The 18,203-nt window shown below is 42.1% G+C and overlaps 1 protein-coding gene across 1 annotated transcript in view; it reads right to left on the bottom strand.

The window, feature by feature from the left end:
• Positions 1-262: 262 nt before the first annotated feature.
• LOC119658941 (inactive serine protease scarface) overlaps positions 263-18,203 on the bottom strand; it is a 45,449-nt gene continuing 27,508 nt past the window's right edge. The window contains exons 4-7 of the mRNA XM_038066803.1: positions 1,721-2,416; positions 1,504-1,658; positions 1,185-1,432; positions 263-1,118 (exon numbers count right to left, since the gene is read on the bottom strand). Coding sequence (XP_037922731.1) covers positions 781-1,118; positions 1,185-1,432; positions 1,504-1,658; positions 1,721-2,416 — 1,437 coding nt within the window. The 3' untranslated portion in view covers positions 263-780. The remainder of the gene's footprint in view (positions 1,119-1,184; positions 1,433-1,503; positions 1,659-1,720; positions 2,417-18,203) is intronic.

Raw genomic sequence — 18,203 nt, 5'->3', positions numbered from 1 at the left:
AGTGATTCCGTTGTTTGCGTGTTGTGTAGCTGAACCTAATTGAAGCCGAGGTGTTGATGTACTGAATTGTGGTTAACTCCTGGGGAAGACCTAATTTTAAGGACCATATTTGCGAGTCTGCATTTCTCGGTTCTTTGGTAAATGATTTTTTTATTTGTTTAGGGATTGAGAGATGCTAAGACCTTATCCTGTTGATGTTTGGGGCGAAATCGTAAGCAGTTTTCATCCCTTATGTTTGTAAATGAATGAAACGTTCACGATGCATTGTTTTTAAAAATTTATTACGAATACAATTAAATAGTCTTAGGGATAAATACAAAAACAGAAACTGTTTACAAAAATTTTTAACTCTCACATTTTCTATTATTCCTTAAACGCTACGCAAATTATAAACATTACACAGACGCAGGTATTTTGTTCTAATTAAAAAAAAAAAGATATAATTACAAAAATGAAAACAGAAATGGAAAATAAAAAAGAAATAACAAATCAAGAGTCATATATCCGTACATTCTTCAAGAGAAATCATAATCTTAAAATTACACGAGGAATTAAATTATGAGTAGTGGTGTAGGTGTATGTGGTGCAGTGTGGTGGTCACATTTTCAAAGTCAATGAAGGAGGGACTCAGGGAGATGAGTACACTTCTCTGCTTCCTGAGTCTCTCTCACTCTCCTATGGTAACTACCGTAAAAAAAATGTATCTCTAAGGAAATCTTAAAAAGATTACAAGCTACAAGAATTTTCCTTTTGTACGAATGGAAAATTCACGAACTTGTTTTAATGGCGTGGAGGGAGGTATTCGTTTGTGAATGGACGGATCTGGTTGGCGGTCGATGGGGCGCTTCCCTTAATCCAGGCGATATCGGGTTTGCCGAAGGAGATGGCGGGACTGTTGCCTCCGCATGCACCTGGGTTCAAGAAGATACCCTTCAAGACGTATTGTCCTTGTGGGTTGAGACAAGCCAAGGCACTGCCTTCATCAAGTTCGCATGCGTCAATTTGTGGACGACCGCAGATGGCTGGTCCGTAGTTGTAACCACTGCCTGGAGCTGAGCATTGGTCAGGTGATACAATTGATACTGGGGATTGGTGCATGATAGCGTCTTGGAGGTGAACTGAAAGGATAATTATAGGAAATTTTTAAAATGATGTAGGATTTTCAATGGTAGGGGCGAACTTACTGCTGATGGCTTGTTTTCCCCATCCAGTGGTAACACAGCTGTCAGCTGGGGTTGGGTCGCTGGCATCCAAGCAGATCGGAGCGATGTGTGGAGCGAATTTCAATTTTTGTTCCAAGTAGATGAGAGCCATTCCGTTGGATGGGTGGACGTCGATTTTGTTGGCGCGGACCAATTGGAAGTTGAGTGGTTCTTCGTCACGACCAAGTTTCCATTCACCGGCCTTGATGACAATGTCGTATGGCCGTTGTCTGTTTGAGGTTCCGTAGATTGAGGTTAATTACAGGTCATTGGATTCTGTTGTATTTGCGTCGATACTTACCCTTGGATGCATGAAGCAGATGTACCAACAAGATCATCAGCAATGATGAAACCGCCGCACAAGATAGTCTTGGTGGCTTCACGAAGGATCATAGTTTGCCATGGGAATTCACTGAAAGCAGCATCGTATGGTCCTGGACCGGTAGGGGCGGCATTCTGTTGGAGGACAACGGTTAGTATTGAAGGGTTTGAAAGAATGGTTTCTGTGATCAACTTACTGGATTCCTAGCTCCACAGGTAGCTGGAGCTGGGTAGATGGCTGGACTGAGTTGGGCAGAGAATACAGGTGCAGCGGTGACTGGGGCTGGTCTGTAAATTTCACGAGCTGGGGCGGCTGGTTTTGGAGGGATTTGTGGAGCCAATTGAGCAGCGAATTGTGGACGTTGTTGGGTGGCTAGTGGTCTGTACTGTCCATCATCTCCGAAAAGTTTTGGATCGGTATATTGTCCCAATTGGCTGACTGGCCATGGATCAACGTAGTCTGGATCACGACAACACTTGCCAACAATTCCTTTAACTGGATCTTGACAGTCGGTCAATGGAACTCGGAAGATTTCTTGATCTTTGGTCAAAACAACTGGAGTCTTTGAGATGACACCGCTAGCAGTACAATATTCAATTTCGGTACAGTTAAGGGCAGCAGCACAAGTGACTGGCAAGTTGGCGATTGGGTCATCGATGGTGTTCTTTGGTGGTGGGTTGATTGGCAATGAGAGTTGACCTTCGCCCGAGATGACCGGAATACGAGTGGGTGGCAAGTAGATTGGAGCACTGGTGCTGGGGATGAATGGACGAACAGATGGAACGATAAGTGGGTTTTGTGGAACACGAACTACGTATCCATCGTCAGTGAGGGAGGTGGTTTCTGGATCTGGAATTCGGCAGCAAACATCTGGGACGTAACATTTTTGGGCCTGAAAGCGAGATAAAAAGAAGAATGAAAAAATTGTGAAATATTTAACTTTTTTTTCTGAGATTCTTCTATCGATTTCAATCTTCGAAAGATAAATGGTTCTTAATATACCGCGGTAATCATTTCGATCGCCATTCGATGCCATCCATATGGTTAGTGTGAAAATGATGGCATGAAAAGCCATTCCGTAATTTATCAGCGGATCTAAATGACGCTTGGACCGCTTGTCCAATGCATTGCACGCATAGTGACCATTGAGTGTGTGCACAAATAATTGCTATTTGTACGATTCAATAATTGTCATTAAATGCGATAATCATGATAATTACGGAGCATAGTCGAGGAGCTCATGTCGAGAAATGTGCATAATTTACATAACTTCAGAGTGGATATATTGGGACGACCGGCCGATCGGTTGGCCTCTATTGAGCCGTGTCTTGGGGGCTTGCGGCTGCGTTTTCTTTGAATTCGTTTGAGAGGTGAATAATTTAATGAAGTGAAGGAAATCTTGGAGGAATTGGAGGCTCCGATAAAATGGATTTGTATTGCTGAATGCAAGGCATTTATAGCGAGTGCATGATTGGAAGTTTTGATTCAAAGATGGTATTTTGGGAACAGTTAATCACTTTCGATGAAAGCCTTTGTCAGTTGGTGGGTTTTTTGGGTCACAAGCGACATTTATTGAGCTGGACATTCTGCTGTGTATAAACCGAACCGAACAGCACTCAGATGTTGTGAAATACCTGTGAACTACTACTCAGCAGGAATTGAGATGAAAAGCCCCTTTACCATTCAATGGTGGCCCGGCTGGCAGTGCAGCTTCAAGCTGGAAAAGCTGTTGGCTTTTTGAGAAGAAGTGTCTAAAGAAATTTACATTATCTCGTGTTCGATTGTATGCACATTAAGTGGTAGGCGGCTGCGCATAGAAGACAAATTCACTTCTGGCATTTCGAACACTTCACCGATCGAGGCTGGTGCTGGAAGCACATAGTGGTATACTATCCGGTGGCGTCAGCAAGTTTCAGGTTAGGTTCAAGACTAGCTAGGCCACCGAGGAATGTACTTTATGGCTGCCTGGTATGGTCAAATGATAAACAGATTTGTCATGATAGAGGAGCTGTTACCCAATAATGTTATCGTGGCTTCTTTTGCGGTGCACATACGTTCCTGTGAGATTCGTGAAGTGAGTTTGCATCTTGACTTTTGTCGGGTGCATTGCTTGCAGAGGAGAAAGGAGATGATGATCTTGAGTACTCGGCAAAATAGTAATGCGAATATTGTGTTTTCAGATTCCCAAACAACAGTACAACATTTCATCGAGAAGACCATTTGACATGGTAACTTGATAGCCCAGTCATGAAACGAGTGGAAAAGTTACAACAGATCGGAGACGTTTGATTTCTCACACTTGAATTTGAATGAGGGAAACGACTAACTCGTTGCAATGACGTTTTGAAAACTCAGAGTGGTTTTATGGCTGGATTAATTGGTGCAAGTTGTAGTGGGAATACCATGGATTTTGAAATGTCGATTTATGATATGCTCATATTTCAGCCTGTGTTCTATGAACGGACAAGGGACTAGTGTTTCATAAACACTGTTAAGTAAGTGTCTAAATTCCGAGACCTTGAAGCACGTCTTCAGAAACGCCAGCAAAAACTTGTATCCGGTTGATCGCAATCGGGATTTACGACCGATTTGCACACTTTAACGAGTATTAAGGTCATCTAATAACCACATTCAGATTCAGATTCATACAGCAATTTGCATTTTTAAACCATGAATTAATTCATTTTTATTGTAATTGGAATGATCTTTCTGAATTAATTGAATGCAGATTGAATTATGAAGTGGTAAAAAACTGAAAGGAGTTGAGTTATGCATAATTTTGCATTTTTGAACAGATGGTAGATGTTGTGAACTGTTACAATTATGACATTGTGTAATGCCAATGTCATAGCCACTTTAAAATGGAATAAATTCAATAAAATTGAGTGAAGCGATCCTTAAAGCACTTTAAGTGAGAGTATCTATGTCACTTTGTTGATCCAAGGACATTAAAATTTGGCGCAATTAGACAGTTTTTAGGAGCATTTTTCGTCCTCATGTAGACGAATACATTCCCTTCGAGCTAGCGGGGGATTTGGCCAAATAAATACACGAAAACTTCAGGCCAGCTTAAAGATTGAATTAGGGAATTTAGGAGCGTTTTTGAAAGCCTAAATATGGAAGTCAATCGAACCCCCGAACCGTTCGTAATCAGTAACCAATTAAAGCGTAGTTTCTAAGAATGGGTTCGTTAAAGAAATGGTCATTTTCGATCCCCCGCAATCCTCACCTTTTCAACAAATGTCAAAATTAAGACCGGCTTCGGAAAGCACTAATCGAGACCTTTTATTTGATACCCCATATGACTATATTCGGTGAAAAAAATTTACACCCCCTTTTCCATGTATGGGGACCCCCTCCCCCTCCATTAAATCCTACGTAAAAGGATATAACTCACTGTATGCGCGGGCGTTCATTGTTTCCACCCTTCCACCAAATTTGGTGTCAATCGCTATAACAGTCCCCGAGAAAAATGCGTGTGACAGACAGGCGGACAGTCCGACCGACGGACAGACAGACAGCCAGTAAACCAATTTTAATGAGGTTTTGTTTTACACAAAACCTTAAAAACGGAGGAGTTTGGTTAGATGTGGGAGATGCTGGGGAGGAAAACCATAACTAGGCGAAGGGGGAGCGAAGCTTGAGTCTGATTCCAGCCTCTTTTATAAAGCTCGTCAAATCTATCCAGAGGGATCTAGCATCCGCCGTGAAGGGATCAAGTAGCGAGTTTAAACGCTTCATCCAACCGAGGTAGGACTAATCCGCCGAGAGAACTTTTTGTACTGAAAGATAGTGTGATCGTTCGCTTCGTCCACACCACAGCTTTCACAGACCGGCGAGGGAGCCACGCCTGTCTTGGTTAGGAGTGCTTTAAAAAAGGAAAAGTTGGAGACTAATCTGTTTAGAGTCTTGAGGTCACCCGTGTTGAGGGGCAATACCTGAAACCAGGGCTTGACGTGGATGATAGGGAAAATACGAAATAAGAATTTACCTTTATCTAAGGAGATGAGTTTGAATGTCTCATTCCTTCCAGAATGAATGGTGTTACGTGTTAGGTACCAGACGTCAGAAAAGGCAAAATGAGGGGGAGTTGGAGTGCCAGTCGTTCTTGCTTGTTTGACAGCATCATCCGCCATTTCATGGTAATAATTTCTGCTATAGCCAGTAACCCAGAGTATGAGCACTTTTTCCAGACAAGCTTTCCTTATTTTATCGTGGGCCATATAAGTGACTAGGGTTCTTTTAATGAGGGCTTTAATGGCATAAAGGGAATCCATGACGATTAGAATTTTCTTTAGTTTAGCCGTACCTGGCAGCTTTATTGCTTGGACAATGCCTAGACGCTCAGTGGAGCGGACAGAGTTTTTACTAGTCCTGCGCATAGAGCAGAGTTGTTGTACTTTTGAGAAGACCGCATATCCGGCATTTACAGCATCTACCAAGGCATCAGTGGCCAGGACCGTACAGCCTAGAGCTTCAATTTCCTCACGTGTGGCAAGATCCACTCTGGAGGGAGAGTCATCATCCTCATAGTGGTTTAAAATGGAAAAGCGTTTGAAAAGGACGGGGGTTACGTCTGCACATAAGTTTTCTTGGACAGAGTAAAATTTGTTGAAAACAACCATTTTGAGGTGATGTAATTGTTCCTGATGAGGGCATAAAAAGAGGGGTTGAACATTTTGGCATTGAGAATCTCCCAGACTGTTAGTAGCGATTTTCTGTAACGGGGAGGAGGTTCGCTCGTTAGCGCAAAGACAACATGCGTTGAAGGAGGTCTCAAGGAAGCCGCAGGGAAGCCGGTGTGATATATTCGATTTTCTTCTTGAGGTATTAGGGAGCGAATACTGAAGAAGAGGCATAGTCCAGGATTGGTTTGACAATCCCTTTAAATAAGTTGAGAAAAATTTATAATCCTGGTCGCCTTGATGGCCTTATCCGAGATGTAATCTATGTGCTCCTTGACTGAGAGAGAGGCAGAGATGGAGATGAGTGTGCCCAATTTTTGGACGCACAGTTTTGGGATATCCTGTTGTCCTGAATGAGGATAGGACCGTGATGACTGTTTGAGATCTCTTCTTCTAGAGTGTCCCAGAACCAGTTGGTTTCGACTGAGTTTGATATTGTGATGTCAGAGATGGAGTCTATGCGATGTGGACCGGCAAGATGTTTGAACAAAGTTGATTTGGCATTATTGAGCAGATGAAAAGATGAAAAGAAAGATGAAAGAAAATTGGTTTGCCATTATTGAGCAGATGAAAATATTTGAGTTGTTAATAACCTCCTCGAGGGCTCGGCCTTTGGCAGAAATGTAATAGTCACCAATGGAGTTTGAGCGAGCATTGAATCCCCAAGTTGTTTTTAACTGCCCAAGGTTCGCTGCACACTGAGCGGGGACGGAAATTGAAGCCGAGGCGCGGTTGTCACCTGAGAATATCATGGATGAAATGTTAGCCTTTGAAGAAACTTGGAGGGCGGTGTAAAAAGATAATCTACCATCTGTTGAGGAAAGAGGAGTTTCGGAGGAAGTAGGAATTAAGGAAGCGAGCCGTAGTTCGTAACTGATTCTGCTCCGCGATGAAATACCGAAATGGCAGTCCCGTGTGGAAGGAGGTAGTTTTAGTGAGTAAAAGTTTTACATAATCGTATGGTGGGACCCAACTGTAGGTTTTGAACCTTACCAGCTTCCAATGCCAAAAAAGACAGACAGACAGTAAATCGATTTTAATAACGAAAATTTTGAAGCACAAGCGATTCAAGAACGTCTAAAATACGCAATGGTTTTTTTCCACCATACAAATTTAAGTAACGCACCGGGAAACGAATCGTTACAATAAGACAACCCTGCGGAATATATCAGAATTCATCGAGAGGTTGAAGAAGTGCCGTATAGAGTACGATGGAATCTTAGTTTCATACGATGTAAATTTGTAAAATTTGTTTATTTTTGAGCGGATATAGTTACATCAAAAACTGTTCATAAAAGAGGCACCCTCACGTTATTTCTCTTTGTTCTTCTAATGGGCACTGTTCTATACATGAAGAAAACAGAATTTTTGACGACTGACACCAATAAAAGATGACAAAGGCCCTTCAAGAACTGACTTTTTGTCTGTGGGAATGCTCTAAGCCAAAAATAGACTGTTGGATGCGATCGACGCATCAATGAACGCCTTAAATAAAAAGTCCACCGCAATGTTGTTATTATTCTGATTATCAGTGTGATGGATCAGGGTTTGCAATGCATGTAATTGATATGGCGTTCCACCCATCGTGGAGAAATTGCGCAAGAAGGATCTTGTAGTCCACTAGCTAAGCGGAACCGGATCATCCAAGCTGATGGGAAAGGACCAAAGGACCAATCAGGAAGAAGGGCGTGGACCATTAATACATTGTAGGCAACGGCAGATGGCCGGAATTCAGGAGAGCCCCCAGCACAAATCGTAGACGAGGTTGATACAAATTAACCTCAACCACTGCCGACACAGGCGGCACAGGACCTATTCTCGCAAGCCATCCCTTCTTTCCTCCTAACGCACTTTCTTGCATATAATGCTGTACTGTCCCAGATAAAGGCTATAACTGGAGAACTAGCCTTTAGGTTTACCATCTCTCTTACCAGCCTAAGGATATTTATGGTCATGTGAGAGGTAATGCCGACACTTTTCTTGGTATAATGCAGCACTCCACAATCTTGTGACTAATTTCGCGATGGGGTAGTGTTCTAGAGTTTACGTCTCCTGGCTGTTCATTGTTTTCTTAGAACGTGGAAAGTGGGTCTACCAAAGTTTTTGTAGGGTTGTATGGGCTCCGTTTGGTTTCTTTCGTATTTAATGGGATCAGCTGAGTCCTTTTTGATAGTGTTTTGATTTCCTTTCACAATTTCCTTCATCACTCCCGGCTTGGTTTTCCGGATTTGTTTGCTATACTCCTGTATCCCTCCAATAGTCCTGGCTTGGGTCTGCTGAATAGGGTGGGCCGACATTTTGATTCCACCAACTAGACTTTACGTTCAAGGGGTTTTTTTGTCAGCTTACATTAATTCTCTTAAGAGTTGGTGATTATCCTGTTTAGTACATCTACAACCCCTTTAATGTCGTATGTGTTTTTGATTGCCCTCCTCGTGACCGCTACTCTGTCTGTTATTTGACAGGGTTCACTTAGCGGTTGCTATTACTCGTAAGTAGTGCTGTTGTGTTTGAATTTCTAATTTGGTGAGTTATGTATGGACTGAGCTTTTCTGAGGTCATGTCATTCATCAATCGTTTGCCAGTTAAAGTTAAAATCCTGCAGTGGAAGTGAATTGGATTTTCTGTGGGAATCATGGCGCATCTGGCGAAAGTGTTCCTTATACTTCTGGTTCACGGCGGTGTCTAGTTTTCAATGTGGAACTAGAAAGGACTAGACTGCGACTAGTATGCTCCGCATCATATAAATTAACATGCACCAGAGTGCAACCGCTCACGAGCTACTAGAGCAGTTTTCTGAGGAGGTAGAAGCTGATCTAGTGCTAATCAGTGAGAAACACCGGAACAAGGGTCCAGCTTCATGGCATCTCGACTTATCGGGTACCGCTGCCATCTTTGTTCGAGACGGCATTCGTTTTGGGTACGGAAAGGCGAATCCTGGTAGAAGGTGACTTTAAAGGTAGGGTCCTTGTATGAGGCATGCCTCGCCCAGACGCTAGAGGGAAATCAACCCTAAATATGGGACCTTGGCTCGTATTTTTAAACACCGAATCCATGCCAACGTTGGGCGCCCAGGCTGCGAAGGAATCATCGTTGACGTTACTTTCGCGTGGTTATCTCTGGCATTCTCGGTGGCCGGGTGGCCAGTTATAGAAGACTTTTCGACAAGTGACCATCAGTACATCGCGTTCGAAGTGGTTGACGCTATTTGTCGGCGTGCACTAACCCGGTGCTATCTCTCTGAGTGGTGGGGAACATCGAGAGATTCGTTGAAGCTATTTGAACAGGGAGAGTAGCGCTGTAGGGCATCTCGAGGGGTGGTAACTGATTTGTCTATAAACTTCTCACTCGGAAAATGGGGGCTCTGCGGAAATCCTGCATATTTAGGGCCGACCAGATATCCCGTAAGTGTTGATGCCAACACCGTGCAAGGGGTCCAGGACTGCCCCTCCAACATCGAAGAAGCAGTTCTCGCCATGACAAATAAGAAGGTGGCAGGTCATGAAGCTTTGCGAGTGGCGCCTGCTTATCGCACTGTCTCAGAACTGGCCGTGACGGTCATCGCGGTAGGGATCTCTCTTGACCTCCTCTCCCACTTGGAGTCTAACAAGCCATCAAGTGTGCTACTTCGAAGGCCGTTCAGCGATCTTTTTTCACCAATTCTCCCCAAGTCCATAAAACTGTCAACAATCAAAACATATCTTATAGATACGTTTCAAGAATGTGACACTCAGCCGTCTTCCACGAAATGCCGGTGGTCGACCTAAGTTTGCTTTCAATTAAAATTTCCAAGCGTATTCCTATAATTAAAAATGACTGTGACCTCATTGCTTTAAATTAGTCATTGAAGAGTAGGAAGATGGAGAACTACACGGTTCCAGGCGTCCGCGAGGCAAGTTGCTGACTCACCTACACCATAGACCACGGTCGATATCCAACGCAAATATTCTAAAATCTTTACTCGCATCTAACTCGGCGACGGATGGACGACACATACATCTAAAAGTCATTCTGCCAGTTATTGCCGTCATCAATTACATTCAAACAATCGTTAAAAAGTTATTAAAGTAAATTACAAAGGTGCACGTACTATACACACCAACAGCTGCTTCGTATCTTTTTTCACTCCTCTTATGTATAAACAATCTTTTTTTTTTTTGTTGCTTGTGCCGTTTTCCACCTGGAATTCTGCCGGTTTTTTCTACGATTTTCGCGGATTCAAGTCGAACCGGGGTGAAGGTGTACGAGACGCTGATTCGAAGAAGATTTAGCGTTAGCTTTAGATGGTAGTCGCCTTTACTACGATTAACCTTTGCTTTGCCATTTGTAGTAGCGCAATGTATCTTTTTGCGTGGCGATGATTATTCTTTTTCTATTGCTCAGTGTTTCTTGTCGATCTTCTTTCAAGCCGAGATGTAGACATAGTGATGTGAGTCTGATTGATATTTTTTTTTTTAGATTGCGCTCGAACGAAGTGCAGAATACTCGCACTTTTGGTTGGGAGATTATAACGGATTTAAGACGAGTATGGGAAGGTCGTTTCTACAGATGATGAGGTACTTTTTTTTTATTTCGAAGACGGTAGATTGGCGGTTTATTGGAATTTTGTCGGGTATACGTTATGTAATGAGTAAGAATTGAATCAAGCTACTGTTAGATAGGTCGAATTCATTGCGTCTGGGTTCCACTTTTGTTTTATAACTTTGTTAATAATAACCGGATTTCCACCAAACTTTCCATTATGATGCAATATTTTGCACTTCTAGAATGAACTTAAGGGCGGTCTCTAGTATAGTTCTAAATTGTAACAACTATAACTTTAAGATTCTGGAAATGATTCCTTCGCATCACCACTACTTTCACCACCCTCTTACTTTGCAATATTTGGTAAATAATGCATGCAGCTTTACACCTTAGAAATGAGTGCCTTCAATAATACCAGGAGTTGCTGAAAAACAGGTTCATCGCTTAAATCTTTTGATTTGTCTGGGGGCTTTTGGTATTTATTTAAAGTGACCTTCTGGGCGAGGCAATGATTCGTGGTAATAGGGATGACCTGTCCCTTCTATTTAAATCCTAGTCCCTCCATGGATATTTGTCTTTGGTTTTGTGTTTGTCTTGCTTCTGTAGGTTACCCGATTGGAGCAGAATTTGACCAACAATGAAAGGGAACGATTGTTATCCTACTCTTTCCGCTGAAAGGAGCGTCAATAATGCAGATATAATACCTTCGTAAGTTCTGTATGAAATAACATTGAAAGTCTCTCGTTGGTTACCGTGAATACTTCCTTTGAATGTGGATCACTTTGTACAATACTCCGGAGTTAAATTTTGATATTCACATTATGAGCTTCTGATTTGTTCTCTTGTACTTGAGGCGTTTAGACCCGGAAGATATTACAGAGAACCTTACAGACTGAGCGCTGCTGGAGTAGAGCGGTTTTGATATCATTGTTTGGGTTATTTTCTGTGAGTTTGGTGGCTGGGACCAATTTTATCCAGCGAAGTAGTATTGTCTTACTTGACCAGATTGTAGTTTGGAAGGAGCTTTTCTTTTAATCATGTACGTGACATCATATCACCTTTTGGGTATAACAATAGCGAGTTAACTGCTGATTCAGTGCAACATTTATATCTTTATAATCACGAGGTAGCTTCACTTGTCTCACACTTGGAATTTTGGAGGACAGGAGGGTGAATGACGTTGCTGTAAATATTAAGGGGTTCGTTGATGCGGTTATTCTGAGTGCCTTTATACTCGAAGTAATTTCTAGGCGCAATTCACCAATCTGGGAGTGGCGGGATATTCAGATGGCACAGTTTATGGGGAGGTCACCATCGCTAACAGCGGTCATACTGGTCCCAACAGGGTTGGCCATCCAGAATTTTGATTTTTTGTATTAAATTCAGCAGTAGGTCATGCTGGATGAAAATTCATTCAAATTCGTTGGAGACTTATCAGTTACAAATGCTCAGCATTAAGTGTGATGACAATGAAGCTTAAACCCAGTCTCTGACACTACGTAGCTGCCCTACACTCCCCAAAGGAGTGAACGGGTAGCATATATAGCGCAGTGTCTGGACAATATACCTCGAGGAAAGTAAACGCCATTCAGTCAACACACGTGATACCTCGTCAAAACTCAAAAGGCGGTAAACTTGAAAATAGGATTAGAGAGTGAGTGAACGATTATTTTGGACCTGCGTAGAATTCTAAAAGGCAAAACGGCCTCTCAACCGTAAGTAAAGGAGAACAAAGTTAAAAAAAATTGTGGAAAAAGCGGCGGCGGCTTTTATAAACAGAAAGGAAGCGAAGCCATAAGACGTAACTGCTGAAGCATGGATCAAGTTTGGTGTATAGAGAAAGCGAGCTGCAAAAGATGATTACGACCCGAATTGATCATTATTTCTTAAAGGTAATGTGACATACGCCGACATTCAGGAAAGTTTAATCTGATACGGAACTGATAGATTCTCGGGAAAGCATCATCCGAGTTAGACGCTCCCAAAAAGGAGACTTAATGCTGGGGCTGAAGAAGTCTTCAGGTAAGACGGATGGAAATTTTCTCGGTAAGGTGGAGAAGTCCTCAGGAGAAGACACTCAATTACGGGCTAAAAATAAGGAGATTGACGAAGTCGCGGCGAAGGAGGACATCCGCTAGACCCTTGAAAAATAGTTCAGATCACTCGGCTTGTAAGAGCCCGCGATCAGGGGGCTTGGGAAGGAGTTCAAACTGGTTCCCTTGATCAAGTGAAAATAGGCCACTTCGTTTGCCGTGTTAGAGAGCAGCAGATGCTTTGAATTTGGCCGCTCTGGCGATTGTGATAGGCCAAAATGGGCAGAAAATGTGGAGGAGAAGGCCATATATTCAAGGAGTACAAAACTGAACCTGAATGTACGCTTTATAAAGGGAGAAAGGCATCGAATGTCGGCATATTATAGGCAGCAGCAGATGCCCATTATTTATGTTAGGAGGGCTTTAATGCAATAAAGAAAATGAGTTGATTCAAATTAGTCTCAACCATTGCGAGGGAGCGTAAGAGCTACTCTCATAGACCATCTATTAGAAAGGAGTTGAAGTGGCCGTAATCAGCTAGCCTTATCGTAATAATAAGAGCGGATCCATCTAGGAAGCGGTGGAGTTTCCGGAAGTAAATATCTGGCTTCAACAAATATAGTTGCTATGCTCCGCCAAGGGCGACGTTAGCATAATTCGATTCCTAGACATGCTAATTTCGGATGCAAAATGTTGGATATAGATTAGGGCATGTAGTCTGTGTTCTATTGAACGGTGTCATAGGAGTGCCCGAGCCTTTCGCCGTACCCCCTCCCTTTCGGGATAGCCTGTTTACTGGGTTTGTCAGATGGTACATTTCTTGTAAGAATGCGTTCTTACAAGTCTCTCACCGGGAGTTGCGACTCTAGCTTGTTGACCTATATACATGGATCGGGGTAGTCATACTACAAAGACCAGGGGGCGATATTTTGCTGGAAGCTGTCACGGAGCTAGATTAGGCGATGGCGCACTATTCGAGGAAGAGACTCGTGCCCAATAGTCCATTTGACATATGTGAGCACCATGTTGGCGTGGAGAGGGGTTTGATTTGTCAATGAGCACTATACTTATAGCGAGCAGCAATTTTTCGCTAGATTCGAAATGGGCCATGCAGCGAGGTGTGTTCCCATGAAGCTGGAAATCAGGACTAGTCCATGAAAATCTTTGAAGGGGATGCATTCACAGAGATGACATTAGGAAGGAAGATGGTGGGGCTTCTGAAAAAGTAGTAAAAATGATGAGGCGTAAAATGAAAGCATGCGGTGTTGTTATGTCGAGGATGTTCAAACTATTGGCAGAACAAAGAAATCGCGGAGTTGGGTTCTGTATACGAGCAAGAAGGATTTACCAACCATCTAGAGGAAGGCTTGACTTCGACAAGAAATGGGAAACATACGTGAACCTTCGAGGTATGCTTAAAGAGATTATGCGGACCAGTAAGTGAGAATGCTTCAAGGAACTTTCGTGGAAGCGGATTAAAGTCCCTGGGAAGTTTTCAAGAATATGAGGGGCCGAACACTACAGCTGACATGCCAGTATCTTCTTCTCGGTTTAACGAGGGTGATTTTCCTCTCACATAAGGGCGAACGTGAAAAGTATAAACAGGCGTTGAACTTCTTTACTTGCGGTGATTGAGGAGGAACTTGCGAAAATTTGCCGGAGAATCAATGATAATGAAGCTCCCGGTTTGGATGCTATTCCCAATAGAGCCCTTAATCTTGCTGTTAAGACCAGACCCTACTGGTTCAACATATATGAGACATGCATGGTAGAAGGAATTTCTCCTGCTCAGTGGAAGAGGCAAAGAAAAGTTTAGATACCGAAGCCCAATAAGCAGCTAGGACTCCACCATCATACTGCCTGATTCGCCCGGCCAACATGGTGATAAAGATGCTCGAAAGGGTGGGTCTACAACATTGACTCATGAGAACTTTTGTTGTACCTCTAGTACCTGGGAGTAATATTCTTTGGAACACATCACTAATTTTGAAAATTGGTTTATGAAATTAGTGGTTTTTTGCTCAAAATCTAGGCCGTAAATGCATCGCTGGGTCAAATCTAGCTAGAGATGAGAACATCAAGTTCCTGGGCTCAGGACCACTCCATTCTCAAACAAAATATTAGGTGTCATGGTGCAGAGCGGTCAGGGTTGGAAACCGGGTGATCTTGGCCAATGTAATTGTTACCCTTGTCGGGTTTTTGAATTGGCATGTATGGGTCCAACAACATCTGCAACCGCTTTCGGTCACGCTGCTCTGCAGGGCAGAGGTTTGATGCAACAGATTGCTTTGGAAAAGCCATCGGCTCAGAAGACATAGACACTAGATACAAAAAGCGGTAGGTTCTCAGAGCATCATGAAAAGGATGATGTTGGTAAAACTGGTTCCACTTTCCTCCCAAGGATTCAACCATTCAGTTCAGCTCTACTGAAGAAAACTCGAAGGACTAGAATTGAGGGCGCTGGGTACAGATGTTGGTGGAAAAATATCTGGTGCGGAAAGCTGCCTGCTTTCACCACGGGGATCAATTCGTTTTAGTTTAAAAGTGGTAAAACTATTTATAAATCATATTTGATAAAGGACATTTTCCACAGGTAACTTCCAAGGCTGTTTTTGCTCCATACTTTGTTCGAAAGAGGAATTATTAACCCCAATTGCTTCCTTGGTTTTTTTGGAGATTGAGGAATCGTAAGTCTGCATCCAGTTCATGTCGGACCGGACCAAAGGGAGAGCAACTTGCTCCCACTTTTTATGGTCCACGGATTCCTCGTTTTGGGTTTAACACCCAAAGTTCAGCAATTAAAAGAGGCACGAAGACGGCTATGGTTTCGTACCCGGGCGGAGGCAACTTATTAGACGCTGCCTTGTTTCTGCTCTGGGAACAGCGTGACCCTTGTTGAGCGTATAACACCTACGATTTGCTTCGGTCGCGCTGCTCTAAAGGAAGAGGTGAGGCAGCATCTGATGAGTAGCTTCTGCCCTGGTACGAAACCGTAGCCATCTTCGTCCCTCTCACCATTCACATTCCCTACTTTTGATTCTGCCCTTGTTTCCCATCCAAAACTACAAAGTTAATAAAATCAACCACAGAATCACGTTATATAATGCATAACAACGTAATGCAGGTATGGTTACCGCTTTTTGTATTTACGTTGCGGTCATGAAATCCGCTGGCCATAAAAACGGCAGCAATGTAAATTTACATTTTTCCGCCACAGGCTGATAACGAAATGTTTTGTTGTCTGATCTCCTCAGGTTTGTTGTCTTTCTGCGAAGATACTTTATTTACTTTTCTGCTCATTTTGCGGTTAATTATTGCATACCTGCAAACATATGGGCGCCAGGGTGACAAAAAAGATTGCAAGGTACTGAGATGGGTTTGGATTTAGATTTCTTGGAATCTATTTCAGTAAAATAACTATGTTGAAAGATACTCTTGTATTTGAGAAGTCTTGCTTTTCTTTAAATATTCCAGAATTCTGAATCTATTTCCATAGTTTAGGGAACATAAATCAAAAGAGCTTCGTAACTACCATGTTTTTGCTTATTATCATCCAAGCGTGCCAAAAAAGCTGCCCAATAATATCTGACAGAAATAGAGGTCATTACAAATGAATTGAGAGTCGTAAATATTTAACACCCATCTGCATTTTTAATGTAGATTTTATCGAATAAATTTGAATTGAATTTTACTGAATAAAAAAGATACTAACATTGTATGTCCAAGATATCTATGCTATGGTCTTATATAAGATTGTAGCGGGCTCTGACCACGAAATATATGATTCAGGGTATCTGGCGCATTGCCTAATTTACAAAGGTCATGAACAGCATGGTCGACGGACTACGATGGGTCAAAGATGCAACTGTTTCTTGAGTAAGGTTCAATTCAGTCTATCTTATCGATAATGTCCACAGATTATTTTCGACAATAGCTGAGGTCGTATATTTTGTCAGCAAAGTATCTTTTTATTGTGGCAGGCTGTGTGTCGTTGGGAAATTTCGATTTAACGTTTTGGGATTGCTTTGAGATTGGTGTAAACGTGACTTTGTCAAAAAGTAGAATTGCGATGGAGTTTTTAATAGAAAGTTGAGGATTGCATTGGAAAATTCCTCGAATTGGGCTGCTGGAGAAGGTAAAGTGTTTCGGGGAAAAACTGGTAATTGGTGACGTGAAGGTATTACAGCTTATGCTGAGCCTTGGCCTCTCGATCCGAAGATGCCCCTGTAATTTGGAAAGCTTAGAAGCTTGCAGTTGCTGAAATAAATGTTGAGTTTTGATGGTATAGATTCTGTCTCCTCAACAGGGTTATGCTTTGCCAACCCCCCGAAAAAAAACCAAAATCGAGCCCCAATTTAATAGTCCACTCTTTCCCTTTAGAGTTCCCCAAGTTAATACTTCTACATACATGTAAGAGATACTATTTATCTAGACAACTGCTACTATTGGCATAGCTATGTCCTTTTGGCAATCCATCAATCTTTTCTTGCAGATATCTGTTGCATCATACCATTGACGTGAAATATAGAAAATTCAAATGACATTCAATCAGCATATTCATACTCAGATTCGTTATCAACTTTTCATCAAGCAGCCACCAACCATGCATTGAATCCAAGACGTCAGGCCAGATACAAGTATCTTTTAAGCTGCGTCCATAAAAATTGTTTCTTGTTCAAGTTTCCAATGACTATAAACACTAACGAGCCATTCTAAACAATATGAAGGCACTTGCAGGAAAGTATGTCTCGTTTGACAAGCGATTCATTGATTTCTTTCCTATGAGGTCTTGTGGTTTCCCACTTGAGTCAATAGTGCACCAGAGACCTCATGATGCGAAATAATCTATTGAGTAAACGATATTAATGCTTTGATTGTTTGATCGTTTGATTGTTCGTTTTCAAATAGCTCCTGAAGTATTGAAATGCTGTTCTTTTCATCTATTATGTTGGCAAAGTGAACTTGGCTGTGTATCTTTTTTTGTTTAGGATTAGCTTTGCGCCATTTATGGAAACATGCTTAAGAGATTCTGCACAATCCCTTTGTATATTGTTTTCAATGTTTCCAGACAGTGTTTTTGCGTAGTCCATTGTTTGCGGGTAGTTGCTACTCGACAGGTGTTGAGTCAATAAGTAACCAATATCTTTTATTGAATCTTTTTAATCTTGAAGATATGGTTTTTGTGCTTTTGTGCTTTTTTTTGGTTTATAAGGGAGATTGAGTAAATTGCGTAGCCAGACTGTTTGTCACGAATGGTTTGTTATGAATAATGACCGAAATGAGAAAACGGTTTGCTCTAGTTTCTTTTGCATTGACAAAAAGAAAAGACATTATAGAGCTGGAGAAACAATCCTTCCAAAGAAGCAATTTATGTGCGCCAACGGTGATCATGAGAAATGATGGTGGAAGCCCGAAAAATAAATCTTAGTTCACACGA

Source organism: Hermetia illucens, chromosome 1, assembly GCF_905115235.1.
Source record: "Hermetia illucens chromosome 1, iHerIll2.2.curated.20191125, whole genome shotgun sequence".
Lineage (NCBI taxonomy): Eukaryota > Metazoa > Arthropoda > Insecta > Diptera > Stratiomyidae > Hermetia > Hermetia illucens.
Note: the sequence above shows the minus strand (reverse complement) of the source record. Positions and strands in the feature narration are given on the sequence as shown.